The sequence below is a fragment of the Arvicola amphibius genome, chromosome 8, assembly GCF_903992535.2.
Source record: "Arvicola amphibius chromosome 8, mArvAmp1.2, whole genome shotgun sequence".
Classification (NCBI taxonomy): Eukaryota; Metazoa; Chordata; class Mammalia; order Rodentia; family Cricetidae; genus Arvicola; species Arvicola amphibius.
The window spans coordinates 3,907,072-3,929,084 of NC_052054.1; the positions used below are offsets into that span (position 1 = coordinate 3,907,072).

Consider the following 22,013-nt stretch of genomic DNA (forward strand, 5'->3'; position numbering starts at 1 on the left):
AGGCAGGAGTCACCACCTCAACCTCAGTGAATGTGTTTAAATATCATAAGACTTGAGGGTGTTTATTTGTAATGCCTCTGAAAAATCAGTTATTAGAACATGTTTAATCAGAAATGGAAACTGACCTGAATCTAATGTAAGTATATGTAAACATACTACACTTCTGTATTTCGTAACACCAGGACAGCTTGAAAAAAGTAGTGAGGAAGTTCTTAAAGTACCTCCCTGGAAGTTTCCTGTACTGTTCAAACAGTTCCCACAGCAGTTAGCTTTATTGTTGCTAATAGCCCACAAACTATATAGCTGCATCATGTCTTGCCTCTGGCAACTGACCAAAGCCTTAAGTCTACAAACATCCATGGGAATCCTCAGACATGCTATGCTGTGTGCGTGTGGGAAGATAGAACAACCGCTGTGTGGTGCTTTTGTGTTAGTCTACTCCACATCTGCATAGCCCAGCTTCTTACCTTGCTGCTAATCGGCTCTCCCAGCCTGTTTGTAACTTACGGTATACATACTGACCTAATTTAATTCTGACGAAATTCATGTCTGAAAGCATTCCCTAAGATCACACAGTTAATGACCCAGGACAGGCACTTTCCAGATTCCTTATTTTAGGTGACTGCTTTTTTCTGGAGCAGCACAGGGGTCTTTATGATATTACACTCTGTAGTATATAAGGTCAGCCCTTCGGAAATTGTTCTTTCAATCCACACCAAATGCAGTTTCCGAACTAATGGTATAACCCGAGTATTAAGAACTAACCTCGGCTGAATGTGGTGGCAAACTCCTGTAATCCCAGCCAAGAGGCAAGAGGCAAGGAAATTGGCTCAGGGTCATCCTCAGCTGTACAGCAACTTCAAAGCCACCTGTGTTGTATGAGTCCTTGTCTCAAAAAGGGAGAGCTAATCTGATACTCATTTTACTATTTAACTGCCCTGGGGTCTTAACAAGTTACATAAATTGCCATTGTGTTCCTTTTTAGAATCTGTACAGATAGCACATCTTATATGCATGGTCTAAAGATTGAGGCACAACACTTGAAGCATTTGCATATTCTCCACAATTGTTAGCCACTGCTGTTACACTGGCATTATTTTTGTTATTGAAATAGATAAAACCAGGCAATAGTGGCACACACCTTTAATCCCAGCACTCAGGGAGGCAGAGGCAGGTGGATCTCTGTGAGTTCCAGGCCAGCCTGGTCTACAGAGTGAGTTCAGGACAGCCAGAGCTACACAGAGAAACTCTGTCTCCAAAAAAGGAAGGAAAAAAAACAGACCAGGTATAGACTAAAACTGTGCTGTGGTGGTCAAAGTAAACCAGTCACTGAGATAGTTCCTGCTAGCCTTGCGCTGTGTCAGTGGGACCGGAATAGAAGTGCTTCCTCAGTAGGAATTTTCAGCCTTGGTTTAAGATACATAAAGGATTTATGTGCCTGCTTGTGGATATTACAGGAGGTACAGGTTAGTAAGTAAGTAGCCCAGCAAGCCTGAATTAAGGTCACTGTTATAGTTAGCATCTGCTTGTTGGAAACGTGAGCATTCGAAGGCTGCACATTTCCCCTTGAGGCTCTCATTGGTGCTGGGTAGAAAACTGCTCTCTCCTGACGAATAGTGCAGTTTAGGTGACTTTTATGACGTAGTCATAACTTTAATGCTCTCTCCTGGTTTGAAGTTGAAATGTGTTAAGATATTTTATGCAGCAGTGACATAGGATGGAAAGAAAACGCTGTTTATAAATGCAAGCATTGCTGAGCACCCGGATAGGCACAGTAAAGCGTTTTCAGTTAGAAGAAACAGTGTGAACGTCTGCTTTAACATTTGCCATTTGAAAGTTGCCCATGTCAAGAAGCCCGGGGATAAAGTGGGAAAGCATAGGACTACACTGCCGTTCCTGCTGCTAACGGCCAGACACAGGCGTGCACACACTCAAGATACACACCCACACATAGACCACATGCACACACACCGCTGCGGTGGCTATTGTTTATCATATCTTAGAAGTTTATCACCACGGAGACCTGTCCCTCCCTCTTTCTTAGAAGACCAGCAGTGAGACCAGTCAGAGTGAGACCAGTGTCTCCTTGTCAGAGCCACAGAGCAAGAGCAGCCTGCACTCGCTGGCCCATGAGACAAGGATTGCGTCCTTCTTGAGTAACAGCGCTTTAGACGCCAAAGACAAAAGTGCTCTTTGTCCAGATGCAGACGATGCAGAAGGGGATTCTTTCTTTGATGATCCCATTCCCAAGCCAGAAAAAACGTACGGTTGGTGAGTAAAATTCGGATCATCTGACTTATGATTTAAAAAAAAATCTCTATGTTTTGAAACTAATGATCTGATAACTATATAATTATTGAATCCAGAAATCTGATTTTGTGTCAGTAAAACTTAGTATGTTATAATGCCAGGATTATTGAAGGCACCAGGTATGAACCATTTTCACCAGATGAGCCTATATCAGGTGCCCACCATGTGATACGAGCTGCTTCAGGGTTCCAGTTTGTGCATGTGTGCTTGCTAGTGTGCGTGCATGTTAGTGTAAGGAAACACCCAGGTTAGAATAAGGTAACAGAGCATTCCTGGAGGGATGCCTTGTGGTGGACTCCAGGGAGGAGTTGTCAGCAGAATGGAGAGGTGGCCAGTGTAGGCCCTGATGGCAGTGCCTGGGAAGCCAGGAGCGAGCTGATTGGAATGCATGAAGTTGATGAAAAGCCCCTCAAAGTCAGAGGACTCTGCAGCTTCTGAGCAGTGTGTGCGCTAAAGAGGTTGGACCACAGATGTCTGTATTTTGCATTGCCCCATAGGTATGCTTTATGGCTGATCTGTAAAATCTCCATCTCCAGCCACTACATGCATATAAAACTCTTTACATTGTTTATGTTTACAGACTAAAAGACTAGTGACAGGTCTGAGGTCGTCATCTAACTGTCGATTGCTTCCTGCTAGGAGAAGTGAACCTAGGAAGCAAGTGGGGAGTCTGGCTTCACTTTCTGACATACCCCCCTTAAGGAGCGGTCTGAGCTCCCTGGCAGGCGCCCCTTCGTTAACAGATGCTGCTGAGAGTGAGTATTTGATACTCCAGGTTTGTTGTTGTTGTGTTTGTTTCGTTGTTTCCAGATAAGCGTGGTGTGCATTGCTGTGATAAAATCCCATGACCAAAAGTCAGTTGAGAAAGAAAGGGATTATTTCAGTTTACACTCATACTTCTTCACAAAGGGGGCTCGGCAGGAACTGAGACAGGCCGTGGAGGAACACTGCTTACTGACTTACTCCCCAGGGCTTACTCAGCTTGCTTTCTGATATAACCTAGTCCCACCTGCCCAGGTGTGGCACCGCTCACAGGGAACTGGGCCCTGCTACATCAACCATTAATCAAGAAAATGTCCCACAGCCTTACCCTACAGGCTAGTCTGACAGAGGCAACCCCTCAGTTGACTGTTTAGTCTTCCTAGATGATGAGCTTGTGTCAGGGTGACAAAAAAATCTGGCCATAACATGTGATAGGATTACTATGGATTGATTTTAGAAAACCCTAATTTTAATAAGATGTACAATATTTTGATATTCTTTTTATTTCTTAATGTAGTCAGTGTTCTCCACCATTTTGTGTTCTCCTTTGCTATACTATAAAAAAATGTTTTTAGGAAACTGACCTTTTAACTGGTTTGGACTATGAATAGTATACATATCTAATTTTAAGATTTTATACTGAAGTGATATACATAAAAATTTGGTTTGATTTTTCTCTGGCTGCAGTATGCCTGTACCTCTGTTTTATCAACACACTGGTTACTAGGGAAGGTAACATGTCCCCAGCATGCTGCTGGACTGGGATGGCTCGTAGGTAAGGCATCTCAAGGAGAGTTTTGATTAGAACATTGTCAGCCTAGGATGGGTATTAGGTGCTGCACCATTCTGAGACAGAGGACATTTGTAACTTGTAGGTCATGTCTCATGGACCCATAGAATAACTTAGTGTTTAAAGAAGTTCTGTGATAGAGCGATCATCATAATCACTCCATCATCGGGGCTTGTGTTAGACTCTATATGCACGAAGAAGAGAGATTGCAAGCCAGGCGGAGGGCAGCCAGCTACCTAAACTGTGCTGTCCTGTCCCGTCCCAGCTGAGCCCATCCCCACCCCAGGACAACATTTCCGAGGATTTAAGGAGCATATGTGGCCATCACCCTATCATAGCCAGCTGGTGTTTAGCCAGCAGTACGTGTTCAGAACATCAGCAGAACTTCCTGAAGTAGATCCACCGGGAGTTCACAGCCATGGGCTTGTGTATGTTTTTATTTTGGTGGTTATGTTCTAATAAGGAATGATATAATCTGGTTTCTCTCCATAACACAGGAATCCTTTGCTTTTTACAAAAAAAAAAAAAAATACTCCTGGAATGATAGCACATGATTCTGTCCTCTATTGATTATAATTCTAGGGTTTTCTGTACTCCTAGGGATGTAGACGTCTCATCTGAAAGGAAGCTTGACGTGGCTTAGAGAATGTTGTTCTGAGTTCCATTCATGCAAGTCCTTTTTCCTGCCTGCAGGTAAAAGAGGAAGCACGGTCCTGAAGGATCTGAAATTGGTCAGTGAGAAAATTGGATCACTTGGACTAGGTAACTAGGTTTCAGTTTTAGTGCGATTGTTGAGATCATCTTCCAGACTAATGTCTACACGGCGAGCCTTCCTGCTGTCATTCAGCTTCACTCCCAGCATCCAGAGTTCAGCCCTGTGCTGGGAAATGGCCGTAGGACTATCCTTTGCCTTGTAGTGTTCAGACTGTAGTAGGAGCATGCCCTAGCCTGGATTTTTATGAAAGACCTCCAGAAGAGGCTGTGGCTAGACCTGGTAATCAAGTCAGAGCTGTATAACAAAGATGGTTTAAGAGAGAGTGGGTGAAGCCGGGCGGTGGTGGCGCACGCCTTTAATCCCAGCACTCGGGAGGCAGAGGCAGGCGGATCTCTGAGTTCGAGACCAGCCTGGTCTACAAGAGCTAGTTCCAGGACAGGCTCTAGAAACTACAGGGACACCCTGTCTCGCAAAACCAAAAAAAAAAAAAAAAAAAAAGAGAGAGAGAGAGTGGGTGAAGTTGGTGGCAGCGACAGAGCTGATCTCTGGGTGCTGGGAGTGAAGCACCCAGAGCACAGGGAGTCAGTCTGGTGCAAGGCTCAGACCTGTGAGAGGACCTGTGGCTGTTGTGTTATTTGGAGCAGAGCTGGGTTCTGAACTCACTGCACACAGTGTAACGGGGGCCCTGAGAACCTTCCTCTCTCACGGTACAGCTGGGCTCCCGGCCATCTCTGTCTTCTGTGTGGATGTGATATGCTCTGTTCTAAGAGCAGTGCTGCTCAGGCAGGCTGGGGGGAGAGAGCCGTGTCCTCTGTGCACTTTGTGAACGTTCAGGACTGTCCTCCTAAAGTTTCTAACCAAACACCCTGGATATAGCACAGGACCCAGGTGAAGACTGGATAGGTTTACATGAAGATCCTCCCTGGAGTCCTGGTAACTGCTGAGTTGCTAGTAGTCTGGCCCTTCCTCTGTGCCTCCAGGCTGCTGGCTGGTGGCTAGCTAGGTGGGTCCATGCTCCTTCCTTCCCTGCTTCTGCTGCGATCACGCCTGCAGGGAGTTCTGTACCCTTGCACCTCAGGATTGTTGCTCCCTCCCTGACCACGATGCCTCAGGCTCTGTCCCCTTCATTCTGACATGTGTTTCACTTCGTGGTGGCTCCTGCTGAGCCTTTGGGCTTCCTTTTCATTGCTCCTGTTCTCTGAGGAGAGTGCGGTCCCGCCTCTGCTGGAAGGTAGAGCTGCAGAGAACTCTGCGCTGGTGAAGGCAGTCCTGACTGACGTCCCCCGCTGCTGGCTGCTGGCATTTTGGCGTACCTCGAGTTGAACTTGGGGTGGTGTATAAGGCGGGCGCAGCACTTCACCAGACTCGCTAGAAGGGACTAGTCTTGTTTAGTGGGCTACGGCAGTCATCTGAGCCTTGTTCTTGTTGTCAGCGTGCATGACAGGATTGCAGGTGCTCTGAGGAATACGGGCTCATGCAGTCAGGATGATGTCAGTGATGTGCCCCTCCCACCCTGTTCTAGCTGTTGGAGTCTGCATGTGTCACTCAGGCCGTCAGCCAGCCACTGTGTCACCCTTGGCTACTCTGCAAACACTGTTCCAATGGAAAATCAATTTAGAACACAATCTGTTTTAGTTAGAATGGTAGAATTAAAAGTAGGCAGATGAGCTGGTCATGTGGCATGACCTTTGATCTTAGCATTAGGAAAGCAGAGGCAGGTAGATCTCTTGAGTTTCAAGGCCAGCCAGCCTACATAGTGAGACTGTGTTAGGCTGATAGCCCTTCTAGAGTTTAAAACCCAGCATGATGACCACAATTAGTTGTATTGCACACTTGAAATTCTCTAAGGCAGTAGATCTTAAGTGTTATGCCACAAAATTTAGTTAAAGCAAAAATGCTTGACCGCATGACCTGGTGTTTTAATAAGCTTGACAGTGCTAATGATTTTACACTGTACATGTTAAGACATGCTGTACATTACATAAATATACATGGTTGTAGTAAAGGTAGAAGCAAAAGTTTACAGGTGGAGTGTTATAAACAGGCGCTTTGCCTGCTTAAAGCAAGAGTGGTAAACTGGGCTGGAGAGATGGCTTAGCGGGTAAGAACACTGACTGCTCTTCCAGAGAACCCAGGTTCAGTTCCCAGCAACCACAGTGCAGCTCACAACTGTCTGTACCTCCTGTTCCAGGGGATATGACACCTTTACACCAATACACATAAAGTTAAATAATCATAAAAATTATTTTTAAAAAAGAGTAGGAAACTATAACAAAGTAGAAAGTTCATGTAATCTCCAGAACATGTTTTGTGGTATTTGTTGTTGTTATTTTTTTTTCAATCTTATTTAAAATTTAAAAACCATTCTTTCTTAGCTCGTTGGCTAATACTGGTCAGAAGCAAGAGTGAGTGTGAAGAAAGCCAGTGCTGGGCCAGGTGCCTGGGGTAAAAAGTCTTGGGCTGGAGCAGATATCATGTAAATAAAACAGATAGCTTGCCGGAGGAAGGAGTTACAAAAAAAAAAAAAGAAGAAGAAGAATCATTGCCTGGAGCAAGTTTTGCCAGCCTCTGGTTTAATATTTGTTGTGTTAACTGTTCCCTTTTCAGCTCATAACGTCCATGTAGTAACCAGGAAAGCAGAGTCCCTCCTGTAGAACACACTAGTCAGTGAGTTCTTGAGTCTGATAACTCCTCATTGCAGTTTCCAGCTGCAGCCCCAGTTGTCCTGCTTTCTTGACTTAGTTTCTTCTTTTGTCTGTATTGGGCTTTTTTCTTGGGGACACAGCCATTGTTTGTATAGTGACTCTTGCAAACCAGCCAAGACTGTGGTTTGTTTTCTTCCTTCTCTCTTCCTACTCGAGCAGACTGCCTGCTTTCTCTTAAGCTGTTGCAGCCCTTAACCTTGGTGGCTAGACGTAGAGATGGACCTGGAACTTGTCCCTGCCTGTTACTTCTCTTCAAGGGCTCCAGGAGAAAGTCTCTGCTCCTCACTTGTGTGTGCATTTCTCTCACCTGCCATGGGAGCCCCCTGCCCCCCCCCCATCATCTCCAGCTTTGCCATACACACACACACACACACACACACACACACACGCTCTCTTACTTTTCCTTCCATCCTTGCCTCTCCTACTCACGGCTTTTCTCCCAGAAGCCCATGTCTGTGAAGAAAGATATCAGACCACTCTGTTATGCCCTGCCAGCCTCCTGCTCCACGGTGGTTGTCCTCTGCTGCTATCTCAAACACCTTCATTTTGTCAGGCTTTCTCTACAAACATTCTCCTGGAACTTGAGCCTCTACTGCCTTCACAGAGTTTCCGTCCACTGTGGTACTTTTTTTTGTTGTTGTTGTTCTGAAACCTAATGCCTCGCGCTCACTGTTGACTGCTGTCTGTGGAAGAGCTAAGCGTCACTCCAAAGTTTGACGACTGTGTAATCAAATGCTATAAGAGAGTTCTCTGCCCACTGCATCTTGAATCCCCTCAAGTCCAGCCAATGTTTTGGAGAACCCAGGACAGTGATAGGCAGCAGCTTTGCGCAGTTCGCTCTCCAGCCAGAGTTTTCCTGTCCCAGGCCATCTCCCCTTTGTCCCTGTGCACCTTCCCACAGCCAGTCTTTCCCGCTGTGGGTGGTCCCCTGTTCCTCCAGTGCTCTTCCTCAACTGCTCTAAGAGTCATGGGATGGAATAACAGCTAATTTGCAGTTAGTTGTCACTGAGAGATGTAGGTTAGGTCTTAAATTTGCCCCCCTCAGAGCCCTCTGTGTGTGAGGAAGCTTGAGGCACTTGTGCGCTAGTAACAACTCCTCCTCGTGTGGCCCCTTTGCATTTGGAGCCTGTTGTGTATCACACTGTAAATTCAGAATTAGTGGTTCGGGCTTGTTTGTGCTTGGACATGCCCTTGAGAGGGCACCAAGGGCCCCTTCCGGGTGATGGGCCCACATGCTCTATTGCCTCTTCACACCTTCTGATGGTTTTTAAATTTGTGAGCAGACTGTTGCGTTGAAAGTCATAGCAGTTGGAAACAAGGTAACAAGAGAAATTGATGGTGCCGTGCTGTTGTGTGTCCCTTTTTCTATTTTTGTGGTGATGAGGATAGAGCCCAGGTCCATGGGTATGCTGAGCAAGTGTTCTGCCATGGGGCCGCACACCCATCAGCACACAGGGCAGCCTCCTAGAGTAAGCCACCTGCCTGAACCTAGGATACAAATAAGGTTTTCACTTTCCAGCATGTGGTAGAATCCTTGAACAGCATTTATTATTTCCCTTCATTTAATGTGGTAAAAGTATTACTAAAGAGATGACTGCAATATATTTTTTTCTGCTGAAGAGATTGGCTTGGTGGCCAAGAGTGTGTGCTGCTCTTGCAGAGGAACCACGTTCGTGTCATAGTGCCCACATGATGGCTCAGTACCATCTGTAGCTCTTCTTCCTGGGACCAGGCAGACACATGGTACACATACAAATACATGCAAGCAAAATATTCCTGAATATAAAAATAAATAAATCTAAATTTTTTTTTTTTTTTTGCCAGTCTTGCACTTTATTGCCCTTCCATTAGGCCTTGACCGCATACTTGCGCAGCGTACAGCCTCTCCTTCCGCTGCTGCTTCTTTGTCTTCAGCTTCTCCTCGTGCTTGGTGAGCCGGTGGCGCATGGCTCTAGTTTTCTTGGGTCTCAGGTCCAGAGGCTTGTACTTCTTGCCCTTGTAGAATTTCCTGAGGTTTTCCTTCTGAGTCTGGTTAATGACGGTGAGAACACGGGCGATGGATTTGCGGACAACTCGTATCTTGGAGAGCTTGGACGCGGCGCCACCTGTCACCTTGGCGACGCGAAGCTGGGACAGTTCCACCTTCAAGTCGTCCAGTTGTTTTAGCAGCTCCTCCTTCTTCTTGCCGCGCAGGTCCCGAGCCTTAATCTTGGCCATTGCTGCGTTGCTCACCGCTGAGGCCGCCTGGTCCGAGAGAAAGAGCAAATAAATCTAAATTTTTTAAATACTATTTTGGTACTTAATGTTTTCATGAATCAGTATCATTCAGTAATGTTTTGGCAGGAAACAATTAAAAAAATAAGTATTTTTCTGTAAGTGTGTAGTAACGTATTTCTTTTCTTAAACTAATTACCAGGAACTGGAGAAGATGAAGACTATGTTGATGATTTTCATAGGTAAGAAAAACCTTGAGATGAATATGTGAATCTTCTAAATACTTTCTGAATACGAGTATGGCAAAATTACATTAGGGTTTACTTTGTACTTGATTGAAAGAACAGAAAGACAGCTTATTACATGAGGGCCTTCTTGTCGGGGTTTCTGTCCTCCCCCAGGTCCCACAGCTGTTTAGCCCCAAAGAAAATCACACAGAGGTCTCCATGAGTTATAAACTGATTGGCCCAATAGCTCAAGCTTCTTAACTCTTGTAACTTATATTAACCCATTATTTTTTATCTATGTTAGCCACATGGCTCAGTACCTTTTTCAGTGGGGCAGGTCACATCTTGCTTCTTCGGTGTCTGGACGGGACTGGGGAGGAATGGGCTTCCTCCTTCCCAGAATTCTCCTGTTCTCATTGACCTGCCTCTACTTCCTGTCTGGTTGTCCGGCCTATACTTCCTGCCTGGCCAATCAACGTTTATTTAAAATGTAATTGACGAAATACAGAATTGTCCCACACCAGTAGCTAATCTAAAATTATGTTTTGGAGTGATGACTTGTTACATGAGAATACAGACGAACATGTATGCTGTAGTGGAGAGTCGTAAAAAGTAAGACAAAGAAGTGGTGTCCGGTTGACCTGTTATTTGAAACCAAGTCAGTAGCTTATCCTGATTTTTCTTGTGTCCTTTGTCTTTGTGGTGGGCATTGTCTGTGTTTGACTTTAAAAAAAAAAAAAAAAACTGTCTTTGTCACTGTGACATGAACATTTTGTTAGCGGTAACGTGTATGAATTGCCTAGCGATATGAAAGTAATATTTGCTGTAGATATGATTAGAAAATTTAAATTACATGCTTTAGAATTTTAACAGTTTTCTGATTAGAAATTTCTGTCTATGTATTACAATAATATATTATGTTTGGAGGTAAGAATATTGTGTGATGAGTGACATTTGAGAGATCCCGGCCTTGTGAGTTTTCTTAGATGACAGCGAAATCAATGTTTAATGTCGTTGTTATATGTTACTTGTAGGATTAAAATCTTTGAAAATTTGAGCAGTGGTAGTCAGAATTCTTTTTCATCTTTCCCCTCTTATAATTAGTGCTAGCCATCGCTCAGAAAAAAGCGAATTAAGTATTGGTGAAGAAATTGAAGAAGACCTTTCCGTGGGCATAGACGACGTTAACAGCAGTGATAAAGTAAGGTGCTAGCGTATCCTTGGGTTGCTGCTTATTTGTCAATTTGCTAAGGGGCTTAGTAAATTTATATGATAGTAAAAAAAATGGTTGAAAATTGCAAACAGTTTGTGACAGTTGCCTATTTTAAGTCTGAAGAAAACCTTCAAGGGTATGTGAGGCTCACAGCTGTCCTTTGTTTAGTATTTGTACTCTGACAGGCCTGGGGTAAGGGTGGCCACAAGGGATCAGGACTAGAGCCAAAACTGTCTCACTTGGAGTTAAAAGTGAGCTTGTATCTATGGGACATTTGAGCACCTTCGGCTAGTCGAGGCCAGGATGAGACAGAACTGCGGATGGTTTGAGGTTTAAAGCCAGGATTCCATCTAAGTTCACACTGGAGCTTTTCACGCCGTAGAGAAGAGATGAGCTGCGGCATCTCTGCTGTTCACAGCACAGCTGGGTGTGCTACCTTCTAGATGAGGGTGTCACATGAGGAGGGACCCCTCAAGAGAGGTTGTATTTTAAAATGAGTAAGCAAAATTTGGGTTGTTTCATTTTTAATATGTTATGTGTCTTTGTTTTCTGGTTTGGATTTCTTGAGATAGGATCCTGGTTTAAGTCCTAGGCTGGCCTTGAACTCAGTATGTAGCTCAGGAAGGCCTCAAACTTGAAGCAAGTCTCCTGCCTCCACCTTTCAGATGCTAGGTGTCTTAGGTAAGCATGAGCTTTCATCTCAGTTTCCTTTGTGGGTGGGTTTTTGTTGTTGTTTTTTTTTTTTTTTTTTTTTTTTTGGTTTTTGGTTTGTTGACATAGGGTCTCTGGTGGTCAAGGAACTTAACTCTGTAGCCTCAACTCTGTGGCCTCAAACTCACAGAGATCCTCCTGCCTCCAGTTCCCAAGTGCTGGGATTAAAGCTGTGTGCCACCATGCTCAGCTTCATCTTGGTTTCTTTTAAGGTGGCAGTATCAATACTTAGTGACAGTTAGGTGAGAAGCCATCTCTAATACCATCCGGTGTACACGAGATGTTTGCCCCTCTTACCTCTCCACTGCTTGTCATCCATAAGATCCAAACACTGAGCTCTTGCTGAAGACCACTGAGGATTGTTTGTTCAGATTTGTGATGGAATTCATGGTGAAGGTCAGCTGCTAACTCAGTCTCTTGGTAATTTCACAGATTTCAAAAGATATAAAGGGGTTACCTCAGCAGTGAGCGGTTAAAGCAAACATGAGACCATGGGTGTGATCCCCGGCAGTAGGTAGCACTGACTGAAGGGGGAAAGGGAGAGAGGAAAATGAGAACTCTGAAGAACAACTACCAGTTTTTAAATTGTCACAATATTGAACATTTTCACTGCTTTGATTTAACACAGTGCAGGAGATCCTAGCCAAAGCAATCAGGCAAGCGAATGAGTAAGCTTCCAAATAGGAAGGAAGGAATCAAACTGACATTGTTTTCAGCCAACTTGATCAAAATATGTATAAAATATGAAGGAGTTCACCTTAAAGCTGTTAGAACCAACAACAGACTGAGTATAGGTACAGAGTCTGGAATCAGCAGCATAGCTGTACACCAATGCAGTGTGAAAGAGAAACACAATCCTGTATGCTGTGGTCTTCCCTTGCTCTAAATCAAAACTAAAAGCCCCTCAGCTAACTGATATCCACTGTAGACTATGAAAGATCACTGCTGTCCATAGTGTTTCCTTACTCTTTAGTCTAAAACTAACATTAATATGGCATTCAATTGTTTTGCATATAAAATGCAATGCCTTAATGAATTCATTACTTAATAATGATGAGAGTCAAAAATAACAGATTCAAAGTATCAGTCTTAATCTATTTCTCAGTGTGTGGGCTTTTCTGAGTTTCGTTTTTAAAATTGTAATGACTTGGGCTGGGTGGTGCTGGCACACACCTTTAATCCCAGCACATGGGAAGAAGGTAGAGGCAGGCAGATCTCTGTGAGTCCGAGGCCAGCCTGGTCTACAGAGCAAGTTCCAGGACAGCCATGGCAGCACAGAGAAACCCTGTCTCAAAAAATAAAACAAATATATAGGAGGGAGGCCGCTTGTTCATCCTGGCCACTTAGAACCGACATAATCACACAGAAACTGTGTTAATTAAAACACTGCTTGGCCCATTAGCTCTAGCTTTTGACTGGCTAACTCTTACATATTAATTTAACCCATTTCTATTAATCTGTGTATCCACGTGGCTGTGGCCTACTAGCTAAATTTCCAGCGTCTGTCTCCCATCAGGGCTACATGGCGTCTCTCTGACTCTGCCTCCTTTCTCCCAGCATTCCGTTTAGTTTTCCCCGCCTAGTTCTGTTCCCCTATAGCTCTGCTTTAGGCCCAAAGCAGTTCCTTTATTCATTAATGGTAATCACAGCATACAGAGGGAAATCCCACATCAAAAACAAACAAACAAAAAAATCAAATAAAGGGAATAAAACCAACTAAAAAAAGAATGACTTTAAGATTCCCAGTAGTTGTTTTTGTTCCGATGGTTGTATACCAAGACTACTGTTTGACCAAGAGGGAGGGAACAAGGGCAATTTACTTAAAATGATTTTATTTCCTAGTATTTTCTTATATCCAAAGGGGAAAAAATGAGAAGATATAACGGGTCAAATGAGAAGCTCTAAGAGAGCGAGTATCACAGAGTCCAGAGAGGAGCCTTGTCCTCACTCGGTGTCCCAGTTCTCTAGTCCAGGGTGGCCCTTCTAAGCAGGTTAGAGGGGATGAAGAAATGATAGCAGTATACCTTACAGATGGATTCAGACTCTGTTTACACTGATTCTTCTCTTTCTTTTGGACAACAAAGCTTGATGACCTCACACAAGACCTGACTGTTTCCCAGCTCAGCGACGTGGCCGATTATCTGGAAGATGTTGCATAGACAGGAAAAGGAAGTATTGTGATCAGCAGAAGAGGAAGGACTTGTCGGCTCCATGGTCCCAGTCAGTCACTCTTGCTGGAACGGACGCTCCTGCTGGTGCCTTGCATTTCAAAAAGACTGCAGATATTTTTAAAAGTTAACTTTTCAGTTTAGTAAACAAAATACTTCCTATATGAGCCCGTGTCTAGGAGATTAATATGCTTGATTTGGTTTAGCTTTATATCTCCAAGGAAATGGTGTTCAGGCTCATTATAACAAGGGAACCCCTGAAATATCAGTGTTAAAGAGCATAAAGAGGGATCAGAATAGCCGAAGTTTGTGTCACTGTGTCTCCGGCTGCTGCCGAAATCTTTGAAACCTTAGTGTTAGCCATCCTGACCCACACAGTGGGCAAAGTTGGTGAACTGACCTGATAAATCTGTGATGCTGAAACGTACAAGGTAAATCGATGTCTGAACTTTATTTTGTATTTCCTTCCATTTGGAAGGTTTGTTAGACCATTAAGGTTAAAGTTCTCTGTGCTATTAGTTTTGCTTGTTTTGAACTAGGAGTGGCTTGGACTCTTAATTGGCAAACTTGTCGGTAACAGTTAACATTTAAGGTCGCATTTCACCTGCTGTCTCAAGCAGCTCTAGACGCAGATTACTTCAGTCCAGTCTTAACTTATTATTTCTAAAGATGCCTTGAAACATCCAACACCAAAATGCATCTGAAACCATTAAGCAGTGCTTTTATTTCAGATCTGTAAGTTGATTATATTTAAATCCAAATTGGAATGAAATAGTAGTAATGGCCTAAGACCATGTATATTCAGTTTGACAAACTTTATACACTGTACATAATTGTACTGTAGTCGTTAAAAGAGTCAATAATAGAATTTCTGGCAGATTTAATTTGTGCTGTTGTATGTAGTGCTGCAGGGATAAAGGCCACTGGCATTTGTAATGCTAAAATATTTTAAATGTGCAGGTAAGAACTCAGCCCTTTGCATACACCATCATACCACTAAGTAAAATTTAGGAATTGTGAAACTTTGATACATTTTATTTTAATTAAGATTGTTAAAAATTACCTTTATTAATAAAAAGAGAAATTAGAAATCACCCATCCATGTTGAGTGAGTGAGCAGAAGCTGTGGTTTGTACCAATGCCACTTTCCATTCCATGATTTCTGAGTAGAGCAGTGACATTTCTCAGCTACAAGTGCAGAGGAAGTGAAAACGTAGTAAAGCTTTGGGCTCTGACAGTAGAGTCTGGCTCTCTAAAGCTAAGTGAAACTGAACTATAAACATCTAGAGGAAGTAGGACAGAAAGTGGGCCGGGCGGCCTGGAAGCCCCTGTGTATTTCTGTCCTCTGTCTACCCTGACGTGGTGCTGTCTGTTCTTCATGCTTTACCCTTAGAAACAGTGCTGTCTGCTGTTAGAAACTGTCTTACCCTGTGCTGTCTCTTGAATGCGTTGTAGAAGCACTAGAGCTGGTGGGCCTCTGGAGTCCGAATCAAACGTATGATTTTACTGTTTGGTAGGCACTGCAAGTGAGGGAGCTGACCTACAAGCATGGCAGGATGTGGCTTTCTCTATTTGAGGAAGACTTTCCAACAGTCAAGTGCGAAATCTGTCACTTTCTATTACCCAGTGACTGACCTTTTGGTGATTCTGGAGAGGGTGGAGAGAAGAAGCTGAACGGCAGCTTTGTCGTCAGTGCTACATAAAGGTATTGAGTCACTCTGAATAATGTGAGGTTCAGCAAGGAGGAAGTTGTTTCCAGGTATTCCTTGCTTAGGTATTGTTAACCTGATATACTTTAATGTGTAAAATGACAGATTCTGCATATAATAATGTTTCTTTGGTTTAAAGTGAATTAAAATGTTGACCAGTGGTAACCTGTATTTTACAGTGTTGTTTTGTTCTTTAGCACTAACAGGACTTTGATTTGTAACAGTGTTGTGCGTTTGGTTTACATGAGCAGCTCTCTTGCCCCTCGTGTTGCAGCAGCAGTGATTCATGGTGCAGTTGTTACTCATGGCCCCTGCCTTCCTCTCTCCTCAGTCCATCTCAAGCCTTTGCTCACCTTACTGGAGCTGTGCACCCCACAGCTGCTCAAGCTGCTTGTATTCACCTCTGCGTGTCTGAAATGGCTTCCCAAAGCCATACAAGCTGATTTTCAAAGAAGCCTGACCACTAGACAAGGCCCTCTCTATGCTGATATTTATCCTTGGGTTTTCTTTGCCTCTCGTTATCATGGGAGACATAAATAATGTCATTCACCCGAGCTAGGATACCAACAACAGACCAAAAACGTTCAGGTTTTGTATTGTGAACTATTGAGTTTATTGGAGCTGTTCACAGGAGCCCACACCAGCACACAAGACTGCATCCAGCATCCCTGGGGCTTCCAGGTCAGCTTGGAGCAGCTCTACTGAAGACTGTGTGTTCCTGTCTAACCTTGGGGAGGGTGTTGCACCAGCCTTGTAGCTTTCTAAGCTTCTCCCTCCAGAAGGGAGTGTTTGGGTTGGGAGGTAGCCACACAGCACTCACCCTCTGGAAAGATCCATGTCCTTGTGTGTTGTCTGAAAGCTCCAAAAGAGAGGAGCTTCTCTAAAAACCAGTTTACCTGAAATTGCCTTCACATGGAGATGCCTTTTACAGACCTGGCGCCCCTGCTAGCCCAAGAAGCAGAGCATCTCCAGGGCCTCTGGACCCGCTGTAGATAGGGAAGAGTCGGGAGAGCTAAGCGGCTGTCTTGGAAGGAGATGTCCAGCCCCAGCTCTGGGCACTGGACTAGAAAGTGGTCCCCGTGGTTCTCTGTCTGTGTGCACTAATAGGCCATGCTGCTCGGCCCCTGTTCTGTTCTAGGGATGTATTAGTGGGAAGATGAAGTGCAGAGGTTATTTTAGCCTAAGCAGATGAATTCAAACCTATCCAGCTACTTAGGTTTGAGATGACATTTTTTTCTGCCTAAATCACATTGCTGTGAAAGAAGAATGATTGAATTTAAAAATTTTTCCTGCTGGTCGTGGTGGTGCACGCCTGTAATCCCAGCACTCGGGAGGCAGAGGCAGGAGGGTCTCAGTGAGTTTAGTTTAAGGCCAGCCTGGTCTACAAAGAGAGTTCCAGAACAGCCAGGACTGTTACATAGAGAAACCCTGTCTCAAAAACTAATTTTTTTCTTTTATTTGTTTTATGCACATGGCATGGGTATTTTGCCTGTGTATATGTCTGTGTACCCAATGTGTATAGTACCCACAGAAGCCAGGTGACATTGAATCCCCTGGGTCTAGAGTTATAGATGGGTATCCGCCACCATATAGATGCTGGGTCTTGAACCCAGTTCCTTGGGATGAGCTCTTAACTGCTGAGCCATCTTGCCAGGCCTGTGGGGTTTTTGTTTCTTTTCTTTTCCATGGGTTCCTGCCGTGTTGCCTGGGGAAGGCTCCAACAGTCCTGACCTTCTCAGGTTTTGGGGGCTGCATATGTTTATCACTGTGACTGGCTCTCATGTGAATTTGGATTTTAAATCATTGGACTAGAATTGAGGGTGGAAGGTGTATCGACAAGACATGTGACCTTGTGAACTTAAAGGTGAATTCAAAGAATTCTACTTACAAAAAGGCCAAGATGACAAGAATAGTTGAGAAACTTGGCCAGAGGGCCCCCAACACACACACTGAGGTAGTGACATGGAGAACTGTCACTGAGTGGAGATCAGACTGTTCCTGGGTTAGATCCTGCAGAGGAGTCAGTGATCCCAGCAAGATGGTGTGTGGGTATAGCTTACACCTTAGCAAGTCTTGCTACCAGAACAGTGTGGGTGTCTGGGCCTGCCGGCGAGGTTGAGCAGTCTCGAGTCAGGCATTACACTGTAGTCCTGCCGGGCAGATGTACTTCCACGGGCAACACCTTGGAAGCTCCCAGACATAGGTTGTGCTGTCCATGCCTGCCTGCCTTTGTGGCAGCTGTGTGGATTGAGGTTTGTTCCTGTAGACTTGCCCCTCTTAAGAAACAGGAACCAGGAAGGGGAAGGGCCTCATAAGCTGTCTGAGCCCATGCTGGTATGAAGGGAGTGGACAAGGAGACCAAAGATAATCTTAGTTTCTGGCATCTCAGTTGGGAGGTTGGTTTCACTTATTACAATTAATTTCTCAGTGACTCGATGAAGCATCCGTGTTGCACACGTTTTATGAGGTAGGAAGACACTGGACATCGTGGCCATTACTGTTGGCTGTGCTGGAGCAGGGGCATGACGGGAAGGGCCTTTCTTGGCACAGGATTCTTGACTCAAAGGCCTAGGGTGCCAGGCATAGTCAGCGATGATGGCTGTGGGGCAGTGGCTCACAAGCCCATTAGCTCGTGCTGGGCACATACAAAGCGGAGGCAAGCTTTACTAAGGAGAAATTAAAAAATGAAACTCTCCAGAGTGAGAGCAGTTTCTAAGAAAAAAAAAAAAGTTAACTTCCTTGTCTGGAGGCTTTTTATGGGACCATGGCAGAAACTGGACAAAAGCTGGGGTAATTACTGTGAGACTGGTTACTCCCTGGGCCGCTGTGGAGGGCCCAGCCAGTGGAGGCCCCACGCACTCCATCTTCCTGCCTTGGTGAGTGCTGACCTCACCGTCTGCAGCTGGACCCTTCCACTCTGCCCACGCCCACCTTGCCGGTGTTACCCCACATCTAGCTCCTTGTCTGGGGGTCTCTCCTAGGTGAAAGTCCTACCGCTTGCTCTGTTGCTTAGTTGCTTCAGAAATAAGCACATGTGGAAGGACAGTAGTGCCTCAGGGTTTTCGGCAGGGGACGGCCTGCCTGCTGTCATTGGTCCAGGCTCTGCCGTCATCTCCTGCTTAGCGTGGTTATCTCATACCTAGCTACAAGCACCCACATCCATCTTCCTCAGTCTTCCTCTGACCCCAGTATCTGGTCTCACTGCAGCATGTGTGTTGGGGAGCAGCCTTGACAAAAATCCCTCTCGCCAGGGTAGAGACGCGGGGATTAGAAATATAGTAAAGAGTATGAAGACACAAATGAAAATAGTAAAACAGAGAAACATAGGATAGTATTGGGAGGGCGCTCCAGTGAGTACTGAAATTCGCCCGCGTTTAATTTCCAGTTGCTTAAAATACTCCTGACCACAAAAGGTAGGAGTAGGACAAACAAAACTGCATTAACATGATGCAAGGAAATGAGCAGACCAGTAGTTAAACATTCTGTTGCTAGAACAAAACAAGTCATGCTCACACCCTAGACCAAAACATTCTGTAGGCAAACCACTCCCTGGGGGGAAACCAGTGATATCTCCATAAAGGAACTGGACCCTTAGTTGGATCCTCAGACTTGGTTTGAGGTAGAAACACCTACTTCTCTGTTCTTGAAATACAAGGGCTGGCTATTAGCCACACCTGTTGACAACCTTGCGAGAGCAGAACTCTCTGAGCTAAATATAGGTGGGACCTTTGTTTGAGGTAGAAACGCGGTAACTTTGAAGGACTAGAGGTAAGTTCTAACTCACTGACCTTGGGTCAACGTGGAAATAGGCTCACATTTTTGAGCTTACACACACACACACACACACGAGCCACGTCCCAGACCCTTTTCCCACCTACAGCTCCTGCTCACTATGCAGTTTCTAAAATCAAATAGCAGCTCTCTGGAGATCAAGATCGCCAGCAAGTATTTACCTTCTCTCCCTTTTCCTTCTCCCCTCCATGGTGGCTGGGGCTTTGGTCTTTCTGAGCTGGGTTCTGAGCTCTGATAGTAGTTTCCTGCCTCTCCCTCTAGCTGCACTGGTTCCTGGACCTCGCATAACCTTGAGTTGCTGTGGCCTTGCCTGGGCTGGCTGCGTTGCTGTATTCTACCTGCAGGACCCTGCCCTCCCCATTCATGTTTACCTTGGCATTGCCAGTCTTCCTCCATTTCAAGGCTCAGGTTAGAACCAATTTTCTGCCACTGAGCAAGCCGAATTCTAATGGCCCTCAGGCATGGTCTGTGATGCAGAGCCACGTCACCCAAGAGTACACCCTTTCTGGATCCGACCACCTCTGTGTTCAGGCATGAAGGCAGTCGTCAGCCTTCACTCGAAGCTGCAGCATGCAGTCTAATAAAATCCCAGAGACAGATTCAAGCTGAAAGATAAGAGAAGCAAACCAACCAACCACTAGAGAGCTCTTACCTCTATAAAATCTTCAGGCTGAAAAGAGCGAGTTCCTGTCTCATCCCACTTTATATTCCTCCCTAGTGCTGGGATTAAAGGCGAGCACCACCACCACCCAGCTCCTATTGCTAACTAGTGTGGCTGCTGGGGTTAAATGTGTGTGCCACCACTGCCTGATCTGTACAACTGACTGGTGTGGCTAGCTTTGCACTCTGATCCTCAGGCAAGCTTTGTTAGATGTGAACAAAATATCACTCTAGGAAGCTTTCTGTGAGCCTTGAAGACCTCACACCACTGATGCTCTACGCCTGGAACTCAGTTTCCTGGTTAACTCAGTCTGCAGTGGAGTGAGAGTGACTGAGAAAATGTACAGACAGTGCTCCCGCTCCCGCCACACTGCATGGAGCTTGACAGATGACGGCGCAGGCAGTGCTCCTGCCACACTGCATGGAGCTTGACAGATGACGGCGCAGGCAGTGCTCCTGCCGCACTGCATGGAGCTTGACAGATGACGGCGCAGGCAGTGCTCCTGCCGCACTGCATGGAGCTTGACAGATGACGGCGCAGGCAGTGCTCCTGCCGCACTGCATGGAGCTTGGCTGAGATGACGGTAGGTTGTGCGTGGAGACATCAGGAAGAAGCAAATGTCTACCAGAAAGATGCTCTTGGATTATGTGATCTGTGATTGACAATGCTCCTTGGATCCTGCGGAATAAGCAGAGGGTCACTACAAGGGGAAAATGTCCCTAGTAAGGAGCATAGGGGTCAGCAGAGACACAAAAAGTGGAGTGACAGAAAGAGCCTGACTGTAAGCATGACAGAGTCCTTGTGCACGGCCCCACGACCAACTGACAGCTTTATTGGGCAAGTCATTCAATCCCAGCACTCCCAGTTTCCCATCTGCCAGAAGCTGTTTTTAAAACCTAGGGTTCACAATGTAAACCAGGCTGTCCCCAGATTTATGGCCCACAAGTAAATGCTGGGATTACAGGCTTTTCCCACCCTGCCTGGCTAAAACTTTTGTTTTAAAATCTATTTTGGCCAGGCGTTCGTTGGTGGCACACACCTTTAATCCCAGCACTGGGGAGGCAGAGGCAGAGGCAGAGGCAGAAGGATCTCTGTGTGTTCAAGGTCAGTCTGGTCTACAAGAGTTAGTTCCAGGCTCCAAAGCTACAGAGAAACCCTGTCTGGAAAAATCAAAAAGGAAAAAAAGTCTATCTCGTCTGGGGACAGTGCAGCCATCCTTGTCCTGGCTCCTGCTGGTATGAGGTGTCTTCCTTTCAGCCTAGTTCCATCTTTGAATTTATCTTGAAAGTTACCTTCTCAGTGGCTGCTCCAGGTCCTACAGCTACCTCTCTGCTTTCCACCATGCTCCCTAGCAGGATGTGTCTGCCTCCCTGTTTTTGTGCTGCCTGCTGTGTAACTAGCCCAACATCTGCTGGAACTGTTGCTTTCTATAGCTCTATGGTTTTTAAGTGCTTGGGATTAAGAAGTAAACCAGGGAAACTCCTGGGGAGGGAGAGAAGCCAACAGGACCCCTCAGCTCACCTCCGTGTGGATCTGCACTCCAGCCACCTGTGAATCATAAGACCTTCCTCCTAATTTTGCCAGCCAATCCTGTCTGTGGGAGGACATCCCTCCCTTGCTGAGTACCAGGCACCCCTCTTCCCAGAACATCAGTCACGTCACATGCTGTCCCACTTACTGCAGTCTCTCACCAGTGGTCCGAGTTTATCCAGTTAGATTTAAAGCATTCAGGGAAGAAAGCTTCATAGCTGTCTGTGAGCATTTAAGGAACAATGCACCCTTCACCATGACGGTCTACAGGATTCCGAGGCTAGCATAGCACCCTTCACCATGACGGTCTACAGGATGAAGATTCAGAGGCTAGCATAGTACCCTTCACCGTGACGGTCTACAGGATGCAGATTCTGAGGCTAGCATGGCACCCTTCACCGTGACAGTTTACAGGATGCAGATTCTGAGGCTAGCATGGCACCCTTCACCGTGACAGTCTACAGGATGCAGATTCTGAGGCTAGCATGGCACGTCTGCACAGCTCT

At 45.4% G+C, this 22,013-nt stretch overlaps 1 protein-coding gene and 1 pseudogene across 4 annotated transcripts in view; one reads left to right on the forward strand and one right to left on the reverse strand.

Annotated features, from left to right (window-relative positions):
- Window positions 1-15,689, forward strand: part of Cep43 (centrosomal protein 43) — a 28,923-nt gene extending 13,234 nt beyond the window's left edge. For 2 of the 4 annotated variants that reach the window (XM_038339723.2, XM_038339725.2), the window contains 6 exons: window positions 2,045-2,271; window positions 2,950-3,065; window positions 4,556-4,624; window positions 9,699-9,738; window positions 10,828-10,924; window positions 13,732-15,689. In XM_038339723.2, the coding sequence (XP_038195651.1) occupies window positions 2,045-2,271; window positions 2,950-3,065; window positions 4,556-4,624; window positions 9,699-9,738; window positions 10,828-10,924; window positions 13,732-13,806 (624 nt within the window). In that variant the 3' untranslated portion in view covers window positions 13,807-15,689. Of the gene's footprint in view, window positions 1-2,044; window positions 2,272-2,949; window positions 3,066-4,555; window positions 4,625-9,698; window positions 9,739-10,827; window positions 10,925-11,508; window positions 11,618-13,731 lie in introns of all 4 variants that reach the window. The other 2 variants (XM_038339724.2, XM_038339726.2) reach the window with 2 other exon arrangements.
- LOC119820975 lies at window positions 9,130-9,538 on the reverse strand (annotated as a pseudogene).
- Window positions 15,690-22,013: the final 6,324 nt, after the last annotated feature.